Source organism: Pseudorca crassidens, chromosome 12 (assembly GCF_039906515.1).
Source record: "Pseudorca crassidens isolate mPseCra1 chromosome 12, mPseCra1.hap1, whole genome shotgun sequence".
NCBI classification, from domain to species: Eukaryota; Metazoa; Chordata; class Mammalia; order Artiodactyla; family Delphinidae; genus Pseudorca; species Pseudorca crassidens.
In genome coordinates, this window is record NC_090307.1 from 72,783,338 (window position 1) to 72,805,289 (window position 21,952).

The window sequence follows — 21,952 nt, forward strand, 5'->3', positions numbered from 1 at the left end:
CGACGCTGCCCGGGGCACTGCTGATGACAGGGTGATCCAGAGCCCCACAGGCAGCCAGACTCCTGGGGTCAAGAACACCAAGTCATACGGGCTGGAGGGACCCAGAAGGTGGTGGGGGAAGGTCACGGTGGCAGCGCCCTGCAGGAACTCAGGGGTCAGTGGGGGCCTAATGCCACTCTCCCAAGAGAGGAGACTCAGGAGCCCCCAGGAGTGTGCTGGGGCCGTGATTGATTAAAATGATTTAATCAATCATGCCTGTGTAATGAAACCTCCAAAAACCCCGAACGATGGGGCTCAGAGAGCTTCCAGGTCACTGAACACACTGAGGTGCCGGGGGGTCACACAGTGAAGGCAGGGAAGTCCCTTGCTCTATAACTTGCCCTGCACATCTCTTCTGTTTGGCTGTTCCTGAGTTGTATGCCTTACGATAAACAGGCACTGGTAAGTAAAAGCCCTCCTAAGTTCTGTGAGCCATTCTAGCAAATTATCAAACCAAGGAGGGGTCTGTGGGAGCCCAACTGTATAGCTGGTCCATCAGAAGTACAGGTGGCCCAAACTTATGAACAATGTCTGAAGTGGTACAGTCTTGTGGGCCTGAGCCCGTAACCTGCACTAACTCCAAGTAGTAACAGGAGTGGACTAAATTGTAGGACACCCAATTGGTGTCCAGAGAATCAGAGGACTGGTTGGTGTAAGGAAAGCCCCACACATTTGGTGTCAGAAGTGTCATGAGTAAAAACAGGGCACCCCAGTGAAAAAGTGACATCACCAGCCCTTGGAGCCTGTGAGGCCAGAAGCAGTGGGACACAGGGCCAGGGAGACCAGAGGTGTCGTCTCAGAGGTTAGGCTCAGTGCCTGGGCAGACCTGGGTCCACATCCCACCTCTGTATTTAGCGGTGTGCCCTTGGGGATGAGGATGAACCTCTCTGGCAGGCCTCAGTCTCCTCATCTGTAAAATGGGCATCTAATAGTTCTCGCTCCTCCTGGGCTAGTCTAAGGCTGTGCAGTGACATCACGTCTATAAGCACTCAGCACAGGGCCCAGGAAAACAGGTCAATTCTCCCGCAAGGAATGACCCTAACAGCCCTCTGCAAAGTCTAGGGAAGGGGAGTGGTCTTTGCAGGGAGACCAGCTGTGGTTCCAAACCTCACTCTGGAACATACTAGCTGTGCAACATCAGGTAAACCGCATTCCTCCTCTTATAAAACCGTGAGCCAAGTCCTGTGCTCCACGCGTTTGGCACTGACTCATTTAATCCTCATGACAAGCCTACAAAGTGGGTGCCATCATTAGCCCCATTTTACAGAGGAGGAAACTGAGGTTCAGAGAAGCCAAGCCAGGAGGCTGACTCTTGCCCATGGCACTATCCTTCCTCACCAGGTTATTGTATGAATCCAATCAGATCAAAAGGCACAAGAGAGGTACAAGTGCTTCTGAAACCATCAAACGCTAAACCAATATTAGTGGTGGTTGTCGTTACTGCTGAAACAGTTCAAACATCCTAAGTCCAGTTATAAGGCCTGAAATCTACCCACAGGGACTGATATTGGCTTTTAAAAACAGGATCAGGACTTTCAAAATAAGTTAAGGAAGCTGGGTGCGCTGCGAGGAGAGCATCGTATTAATGAAAAAAAAACCTGATTAACGGAAATGATTCTTAATATATTTCGAAATGATCTGTTATGACACAAAGCAAAGACATTTATATATGACTTTGAAATTCTTAATAGCTGATTTTAGAGCAACCTATTATTAAATCTTCCAAAGCAGAATATATAGTAAGTAAATCATGAAGCAGGCCTCTCAGGCAGACTGACAGCAGCTCCTCTTAAAATAATTTATAAGGTGAGGTGGGGGGAGGCTGGGAGGAATTACTGCCATAATCATGTATTAATAAAATATTTATAAATGTGCCTTTCTCTTTTATCGTTACAGGCAGCCACAGGTATGAGCCCCGAGCCCACATAGAGGGGGTGCCCCATGAGCCTCAGGAGAAGAAAGTCAGGCATCAAACTTCTCTGGTGACAGGTCAATAGACTGGGGGCTCCCTTAGCCTCCGTTTTGTCACATCAGAGGCAGAGAGGTTTCAAGCGTGACAATGGAAATCGGAAGGTAGGTCCCAACCGCCTTGCTCTCTCCCTAGGCTTTGCTAAGTGCCGGGAGGGAGCAAGCCTATTTGAGTTGAGCAAAGCAGAGAGGCATGTGGCTGCGACACCCTGGGAGAGTCACCTAACCCAGGCTCAACAACACAGTCTACTGAGGGACTGCCTTGAGCTAGAAGCACGGATGACCTGTCCACCACCCCTCACCCTGGCCATTCCGTACATACCACGCCACACGTGTCCCTGGCCTGTCACTACAGGTACCTGTCTGCGCCTCTCTGCTTTCCTGGCTGCCGGAACATGCTCAGCTCATGCATGGGGCAGGCTGGAAGGGCAGGGGGGAATGCTCCCCAGGAGCAACCTTCAACCAGGGAGAAGCAGGAGGCAGTATAGACCAATATCCCGGCTCCCTCGCCCCTCAGGTAATACTCGATGAGGAAACATGTTCTTCAGAGTCTCCCAGAGGTCCCAAGAGATACTGGCCCCCCACTTCCCAGAGCTAATCCACTCCTTAAGGCTCCAGCATCACCTGCCTTTCTTCCCTCACTTCCCTATTGGTTCCTCCTGATACCCCCTCCCCCAAAGCCTACATGCAATTTTTGTCTCAGGGTGTGCCTCCGGGGAAAGCAGCTTAATTCAGCTTTCTCTTCTTTACTCCATTTAATCCTCACACCAACCCCAGTCTTGGCCCAATGAAAGAGAAGGCCTCTCTGAAACTCAGAGAAGTTTGGTTTTGAACTCAAATCTGCCTCCCTCAAGTGCCCACAGCCTGGAGTTTTTTGGAGGGGGCTGTGTTGGGTCTTCGTTGCTGCGCGGGCTTTTCTCCAGTTGCGGGGAGCAGGGGCTACTCTTCGTTGCGGTGCACAGGCTTCTCACTGTGGTGGCTTCTCCTGTTGCGGAACACAGGCTCTAGAGCGCAGGCTCAGTAGTTGTGGTGCACGGGCTTAGCTGCTCCGTGGCATGTGGAATCTTCCCGGACCAGGGCTCGAACCTGTGTCCCCTGCATTGGCAGGCAGATTCTTAACCACTGCATCATCAGGGAGTCCCCAGCCTGGAGTTCACTGCACCTAGACCTTCTGAGCCTCCGTTTTCTATTCTGTAAAATAGGTTTGCTTCCTTCCACACATCCCCAATCTATAGATGCCTGTGCCCCAACTCTAAACCTTCCAACAGCTTTTCTGATCTGAACTGTGCAATGACATCCCCAATCCCAGTCCATTTACAAAGCTGGCTGATTTCCAAATGGTCAGGGCGTTGAGCATGGCCCACGGCTGATTTTTGGAAAAGGCAAGTGGCATTTGATTTTTCCATGTTTGCCCAGTTAAGTATGTCTGCCCTTGGCTTGGACCAACTGTGGACCCCCTACCCTACCTATTTCTGACTCAGCATAACTTCTAGAAATGTCCAAAATCAAATCAGTGGACCAATGCGGCTCAAGTGTATGAAAATCAAAAGAACAGGCCACAAGACCCACGGGTACGGGAATGGCAGGAATAACATGCCAGCATATTCCAAAGAAGTCTGCTGCCCCACAGAGGAATAGCCCAGAATGTCAGCCAGAGTCAACACACAGCTCCAGAGGACAGACCTCCATGCCCACATGTATCCATTCAAACAGCAAATTCCAACTCTATGTTCCGGGCCCAAAGGAAGCCACTCTCTAAAGGAAACAGCGAGACAAAGACACAATCACAGTATAAGGTACCACAAGCCCCACTGCTCTTGACAGTGACCGTCTCCCCGGGACCTTTCGTAGTGCCAAACACAACGGCACGGGAGTCTGGTTAGGGAAGTGAGGAGCCTTGAATGCCAAGTCAAGGAATTTTACTTGATGTAGCGGACAAGTGACAGCCTCTGGAGAAGTGTAAGCAGGGAATGGCACAACAGGTCTACGTTTTAGAAAGGAGCCCAGTGGCCACAATGAGGGTGGAGCCAAGCCATATGCAACGACGCTACCTCAACAGTCCAAGCAAAAAAGGGACTAGCAAATACTTAGTCTAAGGTGATAACAGTAAGAATAGAAAAGTCAGGACAGAAATGCTGTCACAGAAAGTATCTACAGGGCAAGGTCAACGACTGGATAGGGATGGGGGAAGGAGACCAACTTGAAGTAGGGACAATAAGCAAACAGACAGTTAAGGCTGGGGAGCAGGTTTGGGAGGAGAAGGAGAGCGGGGTGAGCTTCAGCGCACATGGTGTGAGCATCTCCAAGATGTCTAGACAGGTAAACATCACCTTCAGCGCGTGGACCCAGCCTCCTCTCACCCGTTTCAGGGTGTCTCTTCTCAGCACAGTAACCACTAGCTACATGTGGCTATTTAAATGTATGTTAATTAGAATTTAACGCAATGACAAATTCAACGCCTCGGTTGCACCAGCTGCATGTCAAAAGCTCGACAGCCACGTACAGCTAGCGGCCACCCTACTGGACAGAGAACCTCCCCCTATCATCACAGAAAGTTCCACTGGACAGTGCTGGGTTACGCGGTTGCTTGAAACACCCAGCCCACTGCCTTCTCGGCACGCCTGGTTCGGCAGCCTCCCCGAGAGCAGTCCCAGAGACGTGGAAGGTGACAGGCTGACCCTGTCCCACCTCACGGAAAGAAGGGCCTTGTCAGGCACCTGCTGGTGGAGACAGCCGGCAGCCCAGGTGAGCCCGGCGGCAAGCACGTACCTTTGCAGGCCCCCGCCGCACCCAGGTGGTAGATGGCTGCCAACACCAGCCAAATGGCCCTCTGCTCGCTCTCCAAAATGCCCAGCGTCTCCATGGCGCCCTGGAGCTGGGCGAAGGCAGCCGCCGCCCTCTGCTTGTCTTCAGGCTGAGAGCAAGGGGAGAGAGGAGGACAAACAGGCCGTCACGGTGGAGGAAATGCAAACTTGCAAGTGGAAGCAGGGCTCGGTCTGAGGGGAATGTGTGGTCATTTTACGACCATGGTAAATCACCCATGATTAAGCTGGGGAGGACTGCCACACAGAACTCAGGCTGCTGGGAAAGTTATAAAAATCATTTCCATCTGACTTGGGAAGGCGACATGATTTTTATTCACTCGTGTGTTCATTCAACAGATTTACTGAGGCTCTGCACCATGCTGGGCTCTGGAGAGACAGAGATGAGCGAAATCCAGAACTTGACTTTGAGGACCTCTCAAGCTAGGAGTGGAAAGAGACTTAAAAACAACTAAGTGCGAAACAGGCTAAGTGGGGGACTGTGGGATCTCAGAGGAGGGCCTGGCCAATTAATCCCACTCGAGAGAGTCAAAGAGAACGTCGCAGAAGATGAGACAAGATTGTGATTGAAGTCTGAAAGACAAATAGGTAGAGCTGACCAACTGGATGGGATAGAAGACCTGGCGGGCAGAGGGGACAACGGGAACAAAGGACATCTTTGGAGACAACAGGTGTTCAACTGAACGTGGACAGAGAAGCAGGTATTTTTGGAGGTGGGGCAGACAGAGTTGGGGAGGAAATAAGCACGAGAAGCTGGCCGGTGCCATGGAGAAGGCCTCAAACACAGTATGAAAGGGCATAGGCTTAAAACTCCAGCCACAATGGACAAACACACATCCCTATTTACACTCCTGGACCCGGGGCAGACACCACCAATCGAGGAAGACCCCACAGCAAACCAGCGAGTCCAGATCCTTTTCGGGATGTCCCCCCTTGCAGCCCCACCCAATGGTCTGCCTCAGCAACTGAAACAGACCCTGTCTGCCATCCCCAGGGCACGCAGAGGGAAACTGCCGAAGATTTTTAAGCAGGAAAGAGAAAATAGCACGAGCAGATGTTTATGGGTTGTAGGGTGTCACTTTTCCTTTTTCAGATTTATGATCCCCATTATGTTTGCTTTTTTTAAAAAATAAATTTATATATTTATTTATCTATTTATTTTGGGCTGCCTTGGGTCTTCATTGCTGTGCACAGGCCTCCTCTAGTTGCGGCGAGCAGGGGCTATTCTTCGTTGTGGTGCGCGGGCTTCTCATTGCGGTGGCCTCTTTTGTTGCAGAGCACGGGCTCTAGGCGCGTGGGCTTCAGTAGTTGTGGCACGTAGGCTCTGTAGTTGTGGCTCATGGGCTCTAGAGCACCGGCTCAGTAGTTATGGCGCACGGGCTTAGTTGCTCTGCGACATGTGGGATCTTCCTGGACCAGGGCTCGAACCCGTGTCCCCTGCACTGGCAGGCGGATTCTCAACCACTGTGCCACCAGGGAAGTTCCCCCAATTATGTCTGATTGAATATTAAAATTAGTCTGAAACTCCTAACTCCACACACGCCATCTGGCCAAGGAGACGTGACCCAGAAGCCTGCTGGGTTGAGAGGAAGTGAGCTGGGGATGAGAATTCTTTTGTCAATAATCCTCCAACAGATAATGAGGACCTGATTTGCACTTGGCCTGTTGACAGAGCTTGGGTGATGAACTGTAAGCTGTCAAAGCTGGAAGGTCCTTGAATTTTATGAAGTCCAATGCTTAGAGTGGGGACAACGCTTGCCCAAGGTCACACGGCAAGTTAGTATCAGATACAGGATTAGAATCAGGCTTTCTGACTCCCCGTGCAGGCCACTTGTCCCCTCCACTCAAGCCACTTCTTCTAACTGCGAAAGAAACCTGCAAGGATCATTGACCTATTGGGACACTGTCAAAGCACGCAGTGACATTGAGAGATTCGCTGTGGAAACATTTCAATTAATAGCAAAAGCATGTTCCACTGATCCATCGTATTTCTGGGGCACCACAGGACCACAAAAACCCTAGCAACGAGGAGCTCAACCTAGCAACTGCAGCTGCTCCGCTGGAGCAAACGGAGGAGAGGAAGGCATCTTACCAACATGCTCTTGGTTATTTATGAGATTTCAACGTAGCAGAGAAAGGACACCAAAAGGACAGTGGCAACACGTTTATTATGGCTCCCACTGTCAGCCATGAGCATTTGACTTTAAATTACAGGCAGACTCCATCATCTGCCACTTCGCTCATACGAACAGGAGAATTAGAAAACTTCCACTAAAGCTTCTTTGCTTCTTTTTCTCTCCTCCCCACCTCCCCCAGTCTCTGCTGCAACAGAAGACATGGAGGGATGAATATATATGCTTCTGATCTAAAGCAATCAGAATCACGAGGATGTTTACAGTTCCCCAAAGTTCTAGGGAGCCAGACACCTCTGCATAATGTCCTGACAAAAGCCAGTCCCTGCCTCAAAATCACGAAAACAGAAATCAGATCAGTGGGATAAATCAACTCACGGCCAAAATGTCTACCAAGAAGAAAATGGATAAACAGTGGGTGGTCCAGCCAGGGCACAGTGATGGGGTACCACGCAGCAATGAAAAAGATCACGTCACTGATCATGCAAGCACGTGTATGAACCCCACAGATTCCACGTGAGACAAAGGAGCCATGTACAAAAGAACACGCACTGTGGATTCTGGTTACATGAAGTCCAGATGTGGCAAAACCACCCTATGGGAAGAGAAGTTCGGATGATAACTCAGGTGGGAGGGATGCCTCTGATGGGGTGGGGACTCAAGGGAGCCTTTACTGGAACGAGGAAAGTTCTAGATGTTGAGCTGGTGTGGGGTCGCAGGTGCGTGTAAGAATAGAATCATCACTGAGTTGTACACTTAAAATTAGTGCTTTCATAAACATCTGACTGTATGTCTCAACTGAATTGAAAAAAAGAAGTGAAAAAGTAACAGCTGGCTCAGAAGATGCCCAGGCTTCGTCTGGTGCAATTAAAGACTCAAGGTTACCCCAAGAGGGCAGGTGATTTAGTGCAAAAACTAAAATCCAAAATGTTCTCTCCACATTCAGCTGGGCTGCACTTAGAGCACGCAGGAGATCCCGACAATGCAGAGAGGGGCCAGGTTTGGATTTGGAGGCAGACGAACTGCGTGTTCTCTCGGCTCTGCGTCCCTGCGGTGTGACGGCACAAATCTCTTGCCCTTGCGCTGGAGGCTCAGTTTCCACGACTGTAGAATGAAAATAACAGCCAAACCTCCTCCCAGGCCACCGTGAGGATTAAATGAGTTGAAGTGTGTAAAGCACCAGCACAGTGCCCAGCACACAGTGGCACTCAGTTAATGCTGGGCTCGACCCCATGCCTTTGCCCAGGCTGTCAGGCCTTCCAGGGACACCTTCCCTGCTGCTGCACAGCAGTCCCTGGCAAGTGAATCAGGCGTGGCCCGTCCTTGAGGGGCTCCCAGTCCAATAAGGGGGACAGATGTGCAGACAGACACTGACAGCACGGGGTGAGTGCTGGGCCTGGGGGGGGCGGTAAGGAGGCGACTTCTGGGAAGAAGCACTGTATGAAGCCACCAGCACGAGCAGGAGAAGCGGGCGCTGGGCAGGCAGGCAGGCAGGGTCCCCTAGCAGAAGGGCGCGGGGCTGGAAGACATGGTGCGTTAGGTGCCAAGCCCCCTGAGGGGGCACGTGCAGGTCTCTCTCACAGAGTGCAGGGCCGCAGAGAGCCACGGTCTGCAGCTGGGCGCTGCTCTCTGGTGGAGGGCGCGGCACCAGGGGCCTCCCTGGCCGAGGGAACCGGCCCCTGGAGTTCTGCCCCTGGCTATAAGCACAGTTCGGGCCCGGGGTCGCACTCTGCTTCACGGGGATGTAGACCACACCCCCTCCTCCAGAGCCAGGGTGGGCTCCCCTGTGTCTCTACAACCAACCAACCCAGGGCTGGAAGGATTCCCACGGTTCCAGCCCCTGGATCTGGAGCCGGATCTGGGAGGGAAATGCAGAACACTGACTCTATTCATTTGCAAAAGAAACGTGGGTGCCTGCCCAGGTGGGTGAACTTGACGGAGACCACGGGGAGGGCAGGACAGGTGTCCAGCCATAGCCAGGGGCTCCCTTTACCTCAGCACTGACGGGTCCACGTTCTCTCCGGGTACTGCAAGTCCATTTAAGGAGGGAGAAGAGAAGGGTTAACTGAGCACCTACAATGCTGCACTAGGTGCTTTTACCTTTAAGGCAGCTGTGAGTCTCTCCAATTGTCAGAGGAGAAATTGAGGCTCAGAGAAGCTAAGGCACTTGCCCAAGGCCACCCAGGTGGGGAGGGACAGAGTCACTATACGCCAGATTCTCTACTGAGCACCCACCCTAGGAGCAGACCGAGGATCAGGGTGTTGCTCCACCCATTCCACAGGGGGAAAAACTGAAGCTGAGAGAGAAGAAGTGACCCAAGGGTGCACACTGGGGCACATCCCAGAGCACGCGGTCTTCAGCCAGGGCACAGACCTGAGATGACAGCGAGGGACGAACAAGAGAGACCATTTGGAGTCAGGCCAACCTGGATTCCCTGCTTCTGCCACTTAAAAGCTGTGTGCCCTTAAGCAAGTAGTTTCACCTCTCTGAGCCTGATTACTCCTCCCAACCAACAGATGTGATAATAATCCCTTCTGTCAAAGGGTCCTTAGGAGAATTAAGTAAGAGAAAGCTCCTGGCAGAGCCCCTGGCAGGAGTGCCTGATCCCCCATCCTTCTGTCTGGAGCCCATTCCTCCACAGTTGACGCCTGGGTCATAAAAAATAAATGCGTCTCGGGCCAAAGCCTGGCTGCTGCCAGCCAGAAGCAAACTGCTGGGAGGCGAGGATTATTATTATTATTATGACCACTGCTGCTGGTACTTTTTTAAAACATCAGTCCAGGTTGAGGAAAAATAAATTATAAAGAAGAAAATAATATGAAAGCTTTGTGATTTCAAATGTGTCCTGGTGTCCTAACAGATCTCAAATAAGTTCCATTTAAAGCTGAAATGTGGGGTTTCCCTGGTGGCGCAGTGGTTAAGAATCCGCCTGCCAACGCAGGGGACGCAGGTTCGAGCCCTGGTCCGGGAAGGGAAGATCCCACCTGCTGCAGAGCAACTAAGCCCGTGCGCCACAACTGCTGAGCCTACACTCTAGAGCCTGTGCTCCGCAACAAGAGAAGCCACCACAGTGAGAAGCCCGCGCACTGCAATGAAGACCCAATGCAGCCAAAAATAAAATAACTAAATTTTATAAATAAATAAGTAAGTAAAAGCTGAAATGTGGCAGGCAGGGAGGACGCAGCGCAGGGACCAGGAGGGGAAGCTGGCCATCAGCGAGCGAAGGCGGCCACGGAGGGCCAACACCACCCCAAGGGCCGGCTTCCCCACAACCTGGCCCTGCTCCAGCTGACAGCCCCCCCGGGCCCACACCCTCGCCCTGTGCTCTGCAACCACTGCACTGCTGGCTCTCCCCTGGCATTGCCCCTGCATCAGGAGCTCGGTGCAGCAGGAAGGCTGGCCTCACTGCACCTGCCTAACTTCTCTCACAGTCCAAGACCAGCTTGTACTCACCTCCTCCAGGTAGCCCTCTCTGATACAACTTCAACCCTCCAGGCCTGCCCGTATAATATTTGGGACACACTTAAGTTAAAAAAAAAATATTTGATGTTTATGTGAAACTCGAATTTAACCGGGCATCATGTACTTTTTCCAGCTTTACTGAATTATAATTGACAAATAAAAATTGTATATTTTTAGGTGTGCAATGTGAGGATTTGATACACATAAACGTTGTAAAATTATTACCGCAATGAAGTTAACTAATACACCCATCACCTCACATAGTTACCGTTTCTTGGTGTGTGGTAAGAACACGTAAGTTCTACTCTCCCAGGATATTTCAAATGTACAGTAAGTCCAGTATTATTAACTACAGTCACCGTGCTGTTAGATCAGTTACAAGATGAATATGGTCTAGGTATCCCATATTTTTATTTGCTGACTCTGGCGACTTCGGGGGCTTGTACTTAGCAACTCTCATTCTTGGGTGATTTCCTGACCACCAAATCCCTTCACTGAGCCAGTACCTGATGGCCCAATCCCAGAAAACTAGCCCAGGCTTGTACCAAAGACTGACGAATTTCCAGCTTGTAATTTTGCTCTTAGAGAAGAAAGAAGACACTCTCCAGACCTGCCAGGTAGCAGGGTGAGAACAAAGAAATACCTACCAGTTCCCACAGATCAACTGGTCTAAAAAACAGCCCCCAGAAACACACAAAAAAAGAAAGCCACTTCAAACACCTCCTTGACTGGGTCCACACTGTGCCCCATTCCTGTATGCAAACTGTGAACAAACATGTCAGGCTGAGATGCTCATGAGGGCCTGGCTGGAGCCCTTCACCTCCTCAAAACCAAGAAAACGAACAACAATGCTCTTGCTGATTCAAATGGATACATGGGGCCCAACCTCATTAAAGAAAACCCAGCACTGGGATAGCCTCGCATCCCCTGCTGTCCTGGGGCCAGTCTGGGCTCCTAGCGGCCGGAAACCAGGGGGAGAAGAGGCATGAGAGAAGAACATACTGCAAGTCCCCCAGGTGGAGGGGGGTGTCAGGCAGGTGAAGCCGGGGGAGCCGCATCACCTCACTTCATCCCACTCCACTCACTGTCGAAACACTCACCAACAGTGGTTCTCAAAGCGGGGTCCCTGGACCCACAGCCTCAGCATCACCTGGGGACTTGTGAGAAATCAGATTCTCAGGCCCTAGCCCAGACCTACTTAATCAGCAACTCTGTGGATAGTACCCAGCAGAGAGAGAGAGAGAGAGAGAGAGAGAGAGAGAGAGACAGTCTTACTGAGGTGTATTGGCAAAAATAAACCACTCATCTTTAACAAGTACACTGTGATAGGCTCTGACATATACACCCGTGAAAGCGTCAGCAGTCAAGACAATGGACACATCCATCACCTGCAAAAGTTCCCTTTCATGATCCTCTCTCCCCTCCTCCCGCAACCAAAACCCTGGGCAACCACTGACCTGTCTGCTGTCACAGCGGATTCATTTGCATTTTCTAGAGTTTCAAGTACACGGGGTTATATGGTTGTACTCTTTCATCTGAGATTTTTCACTCAGCACAATTATTTTGAAAGCCATCATGTTCTTGGGTTTATCAGCAGTTCATCGTTATTACTGAGTAGTATACTACCTTTATGGTTTTCTACAATGAATTCATCCATTCACCTGTTAATAGACATTCTGGGTAGTTTCTAGGTTTGGGCTCTTACACATAAAACTGCTAATGAACTTTCATGTAAAATAAATTTTGCATGGATGTACACTTCCATTCTCCTGCATAAATACCTAGGAGTAGACTAGCGTGCCACATGGGAGGTGTATGTTTAACTTTGTAAGAGACCGTTTTCCAACATGGTGCACTATTTTCCACTCCCATCAGCAGGGTATGAGAGTTCCAGTTACCCCACATTCTCACCAGCATTGGTATGATCCATCTTTTCAAGTGTAGACACTCCAGTAATTGTGTAGTAGTATTTCATCGTGGTTCGAGTTTCAATTTCTTTAATGACTAAGGAGGTTTAATATACTTTCACATGCCATCTAAGTACCTTCTTTGGGGAAGTCTATGTTGAAATCTTTTGTCCATCTTTTTTGTTGGGTTATTTATGAGTTCTGAAAGTCATTTATAAATTCTGGATTCAAAGACATTATCAGATATGTGATTTGCAAGTATTTTCTCCCGGTCTGTGGCTTGTATTTTCATATTAATTGTGACACTCAAAGAGCAGAAGTTCTTAATTTCAACAAAGTGCAATTCATCAATTTGTTCTCTCATGGACTGTGCTTTTGGGGTCATATCTATGAAGCCTTTGCCCGATCCAAAGTTACAGAAATTTTCCTCCTATCTTCTTCTAGAAATTTTATGATTTTAAGTTTTACATTAAGGTCTATGATCCCTTTTATTTGGTCAATTTTTGTACATGGTGAGAATTTGTGGACTGAAATTCTTTTTTTTTGCATGACGATACCAAATTATTCCAGCACCATTTGTTTCCCCGACATGTATGTTTGGAAAAGTGCTTCAGAGTAGAAATGATTCACTCCCCTCTGCCTGGTAAACTCCTACTCATCCTTCAAAACCCAGGTCAGATGTCCCCTTGGCTAAGAAGCCTTCCCTGACTGAGGCCAAGTAGCTTTCATCTATTCTCTGGTGTACAGAATGTTGTACAAACTCTGGCATTTCTCTTATCCCACATGATTGCATTAATTCCCAAGTCTTTCTCTCTTGATAGGGTGAAAATTCAGGGATGAGGATCATAATCCCAACACTCAGCACAGGCCTGGCACAGAGGGTGATGGTAGGAGTGGAGGTGGGGGTGGGTGACTCAAAACAATTTTTAAAATATAAAAAAATAAATAAAAGAATAAACAAGTGAACAATGTGCTTTTTTAAACAACTGAATACCACCTCTCAAGGCCCTACTCACAGGGCCCATCTTCCAGGAAGCCACATTAATCATCAACAATATTTCCTAAGAAAAGTGCCACTGACTGATGTAATCCAAGCCCAGTGCTAGCTGCTTTCTGCACATCGTCTCATTTAATCCTGACAACAGGTCCATGAGGCAGATGCCGCTACTATTGTTATTTTACCAAAGATAACACAGACATTCAGAGAGGCTAGGGTCCATGCCTGAGGTCTCATATCTAGCAAGTGTCAGAGCCGGGGTTAGAACCCAGACAGCCTGTCCCGGAGACCACGCCCTTACCTCTACACAAACCACCTCCTGGTTCCCTTTATTCACACAAGACTCATTTCCCTGACAAGCCCAGGCCCCATAAAGGCAACCCTGCCTCCCCCACATGACCAGCCCTTGCCAACTACTCACCCCAGTGGCAGAGGGACGAGTCACACAGGGGACCCTCCCATCTTGGCCACGCGGACACAGACACTCACTCACACCCAGAAGGACCTCCTCTTTACCTTAGGCCACACGCCCATGCCGAAGGAGCTGCTGTCTGCCAGCTGGTGCAGGTACAGTTCTGTCCTGGAAACAGAGAACGGACCAGAAGTAAGGGAGGACCCACCCATCCCAGTGGCCTGGAGGGCAGGTGGTCACCATGGCATGGGGCTCCACACAGCGCCCCAGGCGGCCCCAGCGTCTGCCTCAGGCCCTGGCCCTACCTCCCGAATATTCCTCACTTGCTGCCCTCACTGGGCCCTTCTTAAGTGAAGGCCTTCCAAAAGCTTCCTTACTCCTGTTACCCTGCTCTGAAAACTGGGAGTTTCCTCTCTAATCTGCCCTCTCTCCAAAGGGTAAGGTGCCCCTCTGGCCTTAGCCAGGAGGCTCAGGACAGGTTGGGCCTGCCCTTCAGATGGAGGTGGAAGGCAGGAGACAAATGATGGGGGACGCAGAGGGAAATTGAAAATTATCCCCCCTCGCCTGGGGTGAGCACTCCCTGGAGCTTCACTAGACAGAACCTTACTCATTCATTCGACAGATGACGAAACCAAGGCTCAGAGACAGGGAGCCACATGTCCAAGAATTCCCAGGAGTCAGCGAGGGGCAGAGATGACTCCCTGGGCCACCTCCCCCAGAAGGCCCTCCCAGATGAGTCTTCTGGCTTCTCTGCTGTTCCACCTGCTGCCTCCTCGCCCTGAGCTACCTCAGGTGCACCCAAGGCTCTCACAGAGTTTAGGAGCTTCTGGAAGATTTGGGGTCTGCTGTTCCTTGCCCACCTCCCACGCTGCTGTCAGAACCTGTACCGAAATGTCACCGTCAGAGCAGACAGCCTCCACCACCCCCCAGCGTGTATAAAGAACCATATGTGAATTATCTCACTTAATCCCGTAAGGTCAGTCAAGGGACTATTCCCACGGAGGTTCAGAGCAGGTGACACCTGGCCAGGTTCACCCAGCCCAGGAGCAGTACCAGGCAGCTGGAATCAGAGGCCAGATTCCTAACCACTGGGCTCTACTACCTCTCAGCTCTAGGCAGAGGTAGGGCTGGGGCCTTGGAGAGCGGGGGCCCTCTGTCTCACTGCCCTCGGCTGTCCCTGCTCAGCCCAGTCGCTCACCTGAGATCCAGGTCCAATCCGGCTAGCATCTGGGAGAAAACCTCGAAATTGCCTTCCCCTTCCAGCTGCCGGGCCACGTGGCTCTTCTCCAACAGCATCGTCTGCCGGGGGAGAGGACAGGCACCCGGTCAGCACGAGGCCGCGCTAGGCTGCCTGCACACCCCCACCAACCCCCAGGCCCACTCTGCAAGGCAGCACCTAAGGCCCCAACTTGGCTGGACACCTCCAAATCAAAACATGCCAGGCCTTTGTCTCACTGATTCAGAGTCCAGGCAGGGAATCAACGCATGCAACAGGCTCATTCCGATGAAGAAATCCAAGGGTACTAACAATTAGCCCACAGCCGCCCTCCAACACACTCGTGTGCAACCGAAGCCCTTAATAACTTGACGCACATGGTGATGCACGGTAGACTTCCAGGGCCGGGACAGAAAGGGATTTATCGGGCACCAGCGAGTCTGGATATTCTCCCAGCTCCACATACAAACAACCCTTCTAATAACCTAATCCTATTTTCTGTTCAAACAGAATGTTTGCGGGGGGGGGAAGGGGAGGGGCCGGGTGATTTCAGAAAGAGGAACGAACAGGCCATGTGCCTGTCACACACGGGCTGCCGCAGCAGGCCAGCGAGCGTCTGTTTAATTTCGGCTTACGCTTTTAAGACCCAGCTAATAAGCGACTGAATTATGTATCTACTCATGAATATTTCACCCCTGTGATACTCTGAGGCACAGGCGAGCCGGCATGCTCGGGGAGGAGATGCCTGGGCACTGAGCGAAGTGGGGAGGAGCTGGCTTTGGCCTGGGGAGCGATGACCATTTAGACATTCCAGGGTTCCAGCTGGAGGCGTGGGCCCTGCTGAGTGGGGCTGAGGCTACTGCAGCCCCTTAGAACCCCCTCTCCCTCCCACCCAGAAGCCTCACCTGGAGCTGGGCGGCCGTGACTCGGCCTGTGGCATTGAAGTCCAGTGACATCACCATGGAGAACCGGGTGGCACAGCGGCTATGGCCGGTGGACACAGAGCCAAAGGCCCGGAGGACAGTGAAGGTGGCTCGAATCTTCTCCACTGGTGGGGCACGGACAGGGCATCAGCCGTGGCCCGGGTGCTGCCATCCTCCCCTCTCACAGGACCCCAAGCCGGCCCCAGGCCCCAGCGGGGCCCCCTCCACTCCCCCAACTCAGCTCTAAGCCACACCTCTTCCACTGCTGGGCTGGCCCTGTGCTGCAAGTAGGGGCACGGGGGGAGCAAGAGTGAGCCCAGAAGGGGAGATACACACACCTAGGATTGGTATGATCTGAGTGATAAGGGCTGCCCTAGGGCCTCCTGGGCCTGGTGGACTCTAGGAGGAGGGCAGGGTATTAACATTCCTGGACCTGCTCTCAGGGAACACTCCATCACAGCAGGCTCAAAAAGCCCTGCAGTCCCCACACACGAGCACCCACTATGTGCTAGGCACCTGGATACAGCCTAGCCTGACTTCCACTCCCCCAACACACACTTTCAGCAGAACTACATTCTGGGAGGGCCAAGACTGGTGCCTCTCCCTGCTGTATCCCCAGTTCCTAACAGGGCTCTAACCTGGGCCAGGTGCAGAACAGGTGATCAGTAAAGCATTGGAATAACCCCAGTGGAGAAGCAGGATAGTACAATGGTTAAACAAGCTTGAATATGGCCTCTCCCCATTGTTAGTCACCTGATTTGTAGTGAATTAATTAACCTCCCTGTGCCTCAGAAACCCCATCTATAAGATGGGGGTAATAATAGTACTTACCTACCTTACGTGGTTGCAACAAAGACTAAAAGATTTAATAATGTAAAGTGCTCAGAACATGCTCCAAATGTGGTGGTGTTATTATTATGTTTGTTATTATTAGAAAAGCAATACTGCCTGGGCCATATATTCCCAGCAGGGGGAATACTGCCCCCAAGAGGGCAGAAACTGATTCTTGAGGATGGGGGCAGTTTTCCTTTCTTATGTATAGAATAGGGCACAGATATATGTATGTCTGTGTCTGTATATATATACACACATACACACACACTGCATAAACAGTGTGAACCTATGGCATTAAATTTTCATGGTGGGAGACGATTAGGAGAAAGAACAATTAAAAAGGCTCCTCAGAGGGGCAACAATACATTGAGAACACTGGCCCAGGGGTAACAGCTCTGGAGCCAAACTGTCTGTGTTTGAATCTCTGTGCTAGGATGTATGAGCTGTGTGGCCTTGGGCAAGCTGGTTAACCTCCCTGCGTTTTAATAGCCTCATCTATAAAATTCAAATAATAATAATGTCTAACTTATAGGGATGTTTTAAATAATAAGTAAGTTGACCTGCTTGGAATAGAGCCTGGCACAAGCATTTACCACGATCACCATCAATACTGTAACTATCATCATCGACACTCTTTTTTACTGAAGTATAGTTGATTTACAATGTTGACACTCTTTCTTTAATGCCCAGCTCAAACATCATTTCCTCGAGGAAGGCCCCCAGCCCCTCCTCTGCGCTCCCTCCGCCTCTCCCCTCCCCAGCTCGGCCAGCAAGTGGTGCAGAGCGTTGGAGTCTGGCACAGATGTGCAGCCGAGTCTCCCTTCCGGCCGTCAGTGCCTCCTTGCCTTTGTTTTTTACTTATCGGGTCCTCCACACAGTCCAGTGGGCTGTGCGCTGCACAAGGACGCCACACCTAAGGGCACAGCATTTCTATCAGATGGCCATAGGCCTGTATGCTTATTAGGATGATGGCTCAGAACGTGGCGGTCAAGCGTTTGGTTCTAACAATGTCAATGCGTGATGACTTTTCCACATATGGCAGTGAGTGTCTTAGGCAAGGAGTAGCTGTTTCTAATTCACACAAAAGTACCCAACAGACTAGGGGTGGCCCTGCCCAGAAGCCAGCACAGGGTCTGCACACAGGCGCTCAGGGAACGCTAGCTGAGCGGATATAAGAAAGAGCTGCCCAGCACCCCCTCCGACTCTCCCTTCCCTTCCCCCACGCCACTGCCCCCGCCACGTCCCAGCTGTACGTCACCTGGAGACCACTGTACCTGAGACCCTGCCATCCACACTGCCTGCCATCCCCACCAGGTGCTCCAGGACCTGCTCGCAGCAGGTGGTCTTGCCAGCACCGCTGCGGCCCAGGGCCACGATGCTCTGGTCCCTCTGCTGGCTCAGCAGAGCCCAGTACGCCCGCTGGGCCAGGGAGACAACGTGGGTGGGTAGGCCATCCTGGCAGCTCCTGGGCACCTGCAGGAAGATCGCCGGCATCAGCTTTCCCACCCAGCTGGGGCCCAGGGAGCACTCCAGAGCTCCAACCCGGCCTCAAGCCCAGATCCACGTCCACGCCTCCCATCCTACTCCAGCCTTGTCAGAGACGTCGTGCATTTCTCTGGGGAGAGCCCAGCCTGGAGATCTAGTCCTGTCACAGGCTCGCTGGGAGCTCTTGGGCAGCCTCGGACCCTGCTCTGAGCCTGGCCTCTTCTTTCGCCAATGAGAGGCTTGAACTAGAGCTGCATTCGCTCATGGGGCTCATCTCACTTGCTACACAAAGGACTGGATCGTACCCGTCTGAAATGAAGCAGGTGGATAAAATGGCTCAACTGATGAGCGACGTCTGCCATGGAAACAGAACAGGGCATGGGGGAACTGGCAGTGCGTGTGCTGTGTATTTGCTGTAGCAGATTTAGACGCCGGAAGCCCCTTTGACTTCATTCATTCATCCATCCGCACATTCATTCACTCAGGGAAAAAATATATTCATTGAGTGTCTACTACGTAGCAGGCACTATCCCAGGCACTGGGGACACAACACTACTCAAGGCGAATAAAGGAAGTCTCTGCCAACCGTGAGGAGATATTATTATACACCTATTAAGATGGCTAAAAAACCTGTTTTTAATTCTTTTGACACCCTACCAAGTTCTGGTTAAGATGCAGAGCAAGTGGAATTCTCCCACAATGCTACACAACACAGCCACTCTGGAGAAGAGCTTGGCAGCCTCTTTTACAGTGATACGTGCACTCGTCACACAACTGAGCAATCCCACTCCTAGCTATTTACCCAAGAGAAATGAACATTTGTGTTCACCAAAAAACCCTCTCTGTCACTGGTTACATTGAGTATGTATTCAAAATCATCAACAAACTAGAAACAACCCAAATGTCCCTCAACTAAAGAACTAAGATAACCAACCACCCCGGTTTTAGCACCGAAAGTCCCTTGTCCCAGAAAAACCATTCCCTCCCACGGAAACCAGGACAACTGGTCCCCCTCTGAACAGATAAACAAAGCTGTGCGATAAAATACAATAGAATAAAAGAGCTAACGGCTCACAGCTGCAACAATAGGGTGAATCTCAATGCGCTGTGCATTGTGATACGTGGAAGAAGCCGATCCCAAAGGTTACACGCCGTACAATTCCATTTATATGACTTTTCAGAAAAGGCAAAACTAGGGAAAAGGGACAAAGGAACAGATTAGTGGCTGCCAAGGGCGGGACATGGGGGAGGGGTTGGCCACAAGGGTATGGAGAATTTTTGAGGGTGATGGGAACTGTCCTGTAATTGATGGCGGAGACAGTTTCACAACTATACGTGTTTGTCAAAAACTTACAGAAGTGAACACTAAAAAAAGTGACATTGGGCTTCCCTGGTGGCGCAGTGGTTGAGAGTCTACCTGCCGACGCAAGGGACACGGGTTCATGCCCCGGTCCGGGGGGATCCCACATGCCGCGGAGCGGCTGGGCCCATGAGCCATGGCCGCTGAGCCCGCGCGTCCGGAGCCTGTGCTCCGCAATGGGAGAGGCCACAGCGGTGAGAGGCCCGTGTACCGCAAAAAAAAAAAAAGCGACATTAACTGTATGTAAATTATACCTTAATAAACCTGACTTAAGACAAAAAAGCCCTGCCTGTAGAGCTTGCTTTCATTTGGGAGAAGACAGATGATAAAAAACCAACTAATTAAATTATACTGAACGGGAGTCATTTTAAAGCCATGAGCTTGGATGAGATCACCAAGGAAGTGGGCGTTTAAAGAGGGAGGGAGAAGAGGTGTAGGGACGGGGCACCCTGACTTGGAGCGATCAGGGACCAGCAAAGGAGGCTGAGAGGGAGGGCCAGCAGGACAGAAGGAAAACCAGGAGAGCGGAATCCCGGAGCTAAGGAAGGGAGTGATGGCAGGAGGAGGGCAGGACCAGCCCCTGAAGTGCTGCTGAGGGTCAAGTCAGAGGAGACCAGAGAATTGTCCACTGGGCTTGGCAGCATGGAGGTCACTGTGACCTTGACAACTGTCTGCTTAGCGTGGTTTTCAGGGAGAACGGAAGAGGGCGGTGGAGGTAGTGAGGGCAGTGGAAAGGCACCAAAGGGAGCAGGGAAACGGGCCTGGCTGGAGGAGGACCTTGGAAGCCCAGGATGCTAAGTGGGTGACAAGTGGGCTAACGTCCGCCCTCCCAGTGGCTTGGCAGGACCAGGGGCACAAACTCCGGTGTGGCAGCCCTCCCCTCCCCGAACCCCAGCCTGGGCTAAGGAGCACCCCCAGTGCACTGTTGGCCTTTCCTACCCTGAGACCCCCAGGAAAAGCAATGAACACCCATCCTGACACAAATCAAAAGGCTCAGCAGGACCCCAAAGCCTCCACACTGGCGGGACACAGCCTGAGGGAACACAGCAGGCAGAGGGGCCTGAGGTCTGAGCCTCGGAGCCACCTCCCGCTTTGGAAACGTAACGTTCAAGGGCCAGGCTATCCCAATCGTCAGCCTTCTCAGGCCTACAGGGGAACAGGGAGGATTCTGCAGACCCAGGCCCCGCAGTCACACACAGCTACCCCTGCATGCTTGCACACGGGCACACTCAAGGGCACACACACCCAACAAACAGCTGCAGAAGCCTCTGCATACAGGTGTGCCCATCTACACCCCACGCAGTCACAGCACACTCACCCCAAAAGAGGCCAGCCCCAGGCGCGCACCCAGCTCCCAGCCACCCGGCCGGCCCAGACCCCCACTGAGAGGCCCCCAGCCCTGCCTGGACCGCTCCTAGTCCATCTTCAAGGTGGCCTCAGTCCCAGCCTCACCGCAGGTCTCTGCTCCCACCTGGTGGCCATCTGAGGAACTAGAGGAGACTCAGCCAAAGACAGAAGGCAGCTGTGGCTGTGGGAGGCAGCGTGACTTGGGGGGGGGACCCACGCCCACCGCAGGGTTACAGGGGCTCAGGGGGATCACGGGACTCAAGTTCCTCCTACCAGGGTGGGTCCCAATCCCCGCACTTTTAGGCTCTCTGACCCAGGCCGTGTAGCAGACGCCGCAATCAGGACGGTCACGGTTGTGAGAAGTGGGCTTGTGGACAGACCTGTGACAGACACCCCTCCCAGGGGCCCCTAAGGAACCAGAGCAGGCTCTTGGGCTGCAGTAACAGAAGCACAGCCTGCCTGGCAAGGGAGGGGAGAGTGCAGCGTCGCCCTTCCAAGCCCCTGGCCAGAACAGCCAGGCTGGGGAGGGGCCTGGAGGGCGACCTAAGGGTGGGTGGGTGGGGCGTCCAGGAGAAGAGAAGCCCCGGGGAGGGGGTGCAGGGCCACTGTCCCCTCTTTAATGGACTTAGCATCATTAAGGGGCTAGGAATGGCTTTGTCCCACAGGATGCCAAACGGTAAGGTGCAGCTTTTCATCCTCCATTGACAGATGAGAGCACCCAGGCCAGAGAGGTGTCCTGATCTCCCCAAGGTACCTGCGGCGTGTTGAACCTTCCCACCAACAAACCCTCAGAATGGAGCACAGATAAGACTTTTGACCTCCAGGGGGTCTCCCTGCCTCCACTTTTGTCCGCCTCTATCTAACCTCCACTGAACAGCCAGGAGGGTCCTTTTACAGCGTCAGACCACATCACTGCTCTGCTGAAAATCTCCGTCATGCTCAGAGTAGAAGCGGAGTCACTATGACCGCGCGTGAGGCCTGGCGCAACCCGTCCCCGCTCTTCCTGACCTCCACCTTGCTGTCTCCTCCACACGTTTCTCTTTGTCA

The 21,952-nt window shown here is 51.8% G+C and overlaps 1 protein-coding gene across 3 annotated transcripts in view; it reads right to left on the reverse strand.

The window, feature by feature from the left end:
* Positions 1-21,952, reverse strand: part of MYO18B (myosin XVIIIB) — a 234,393-nt gene that overhangs the window by 186,833 nt on the left and 25,608 nt on the right. For all 3 annotated transcript variants that reach the window (XM_067700414.1, XM_067700413.1, XM_067700412.1), the window contains 5 exons: positions 17,988-18,186; positions 15,862-16,004; positions 14,939-15,039; positions 13,845-13,908; positions 4,777-4,921 (listed from right to left, as the gene is read on the reverse strand). In XM_067700414.1, coding sequence (XP_067556515.1) covers positions 4,777-4,921; positions 13,845-13,908; positions 14,939-15,039; positions 15,862-16,004; positions 17,988-18,186 — 652 coding nt within the window. The remainder of the gene's footprint in view (positions 1-4,776; positions 4,922-13,844; positions 13,909-14,938; positions 15,040-15,861; positions 16,005-17,987; positions 18,187-21,952) is intronic.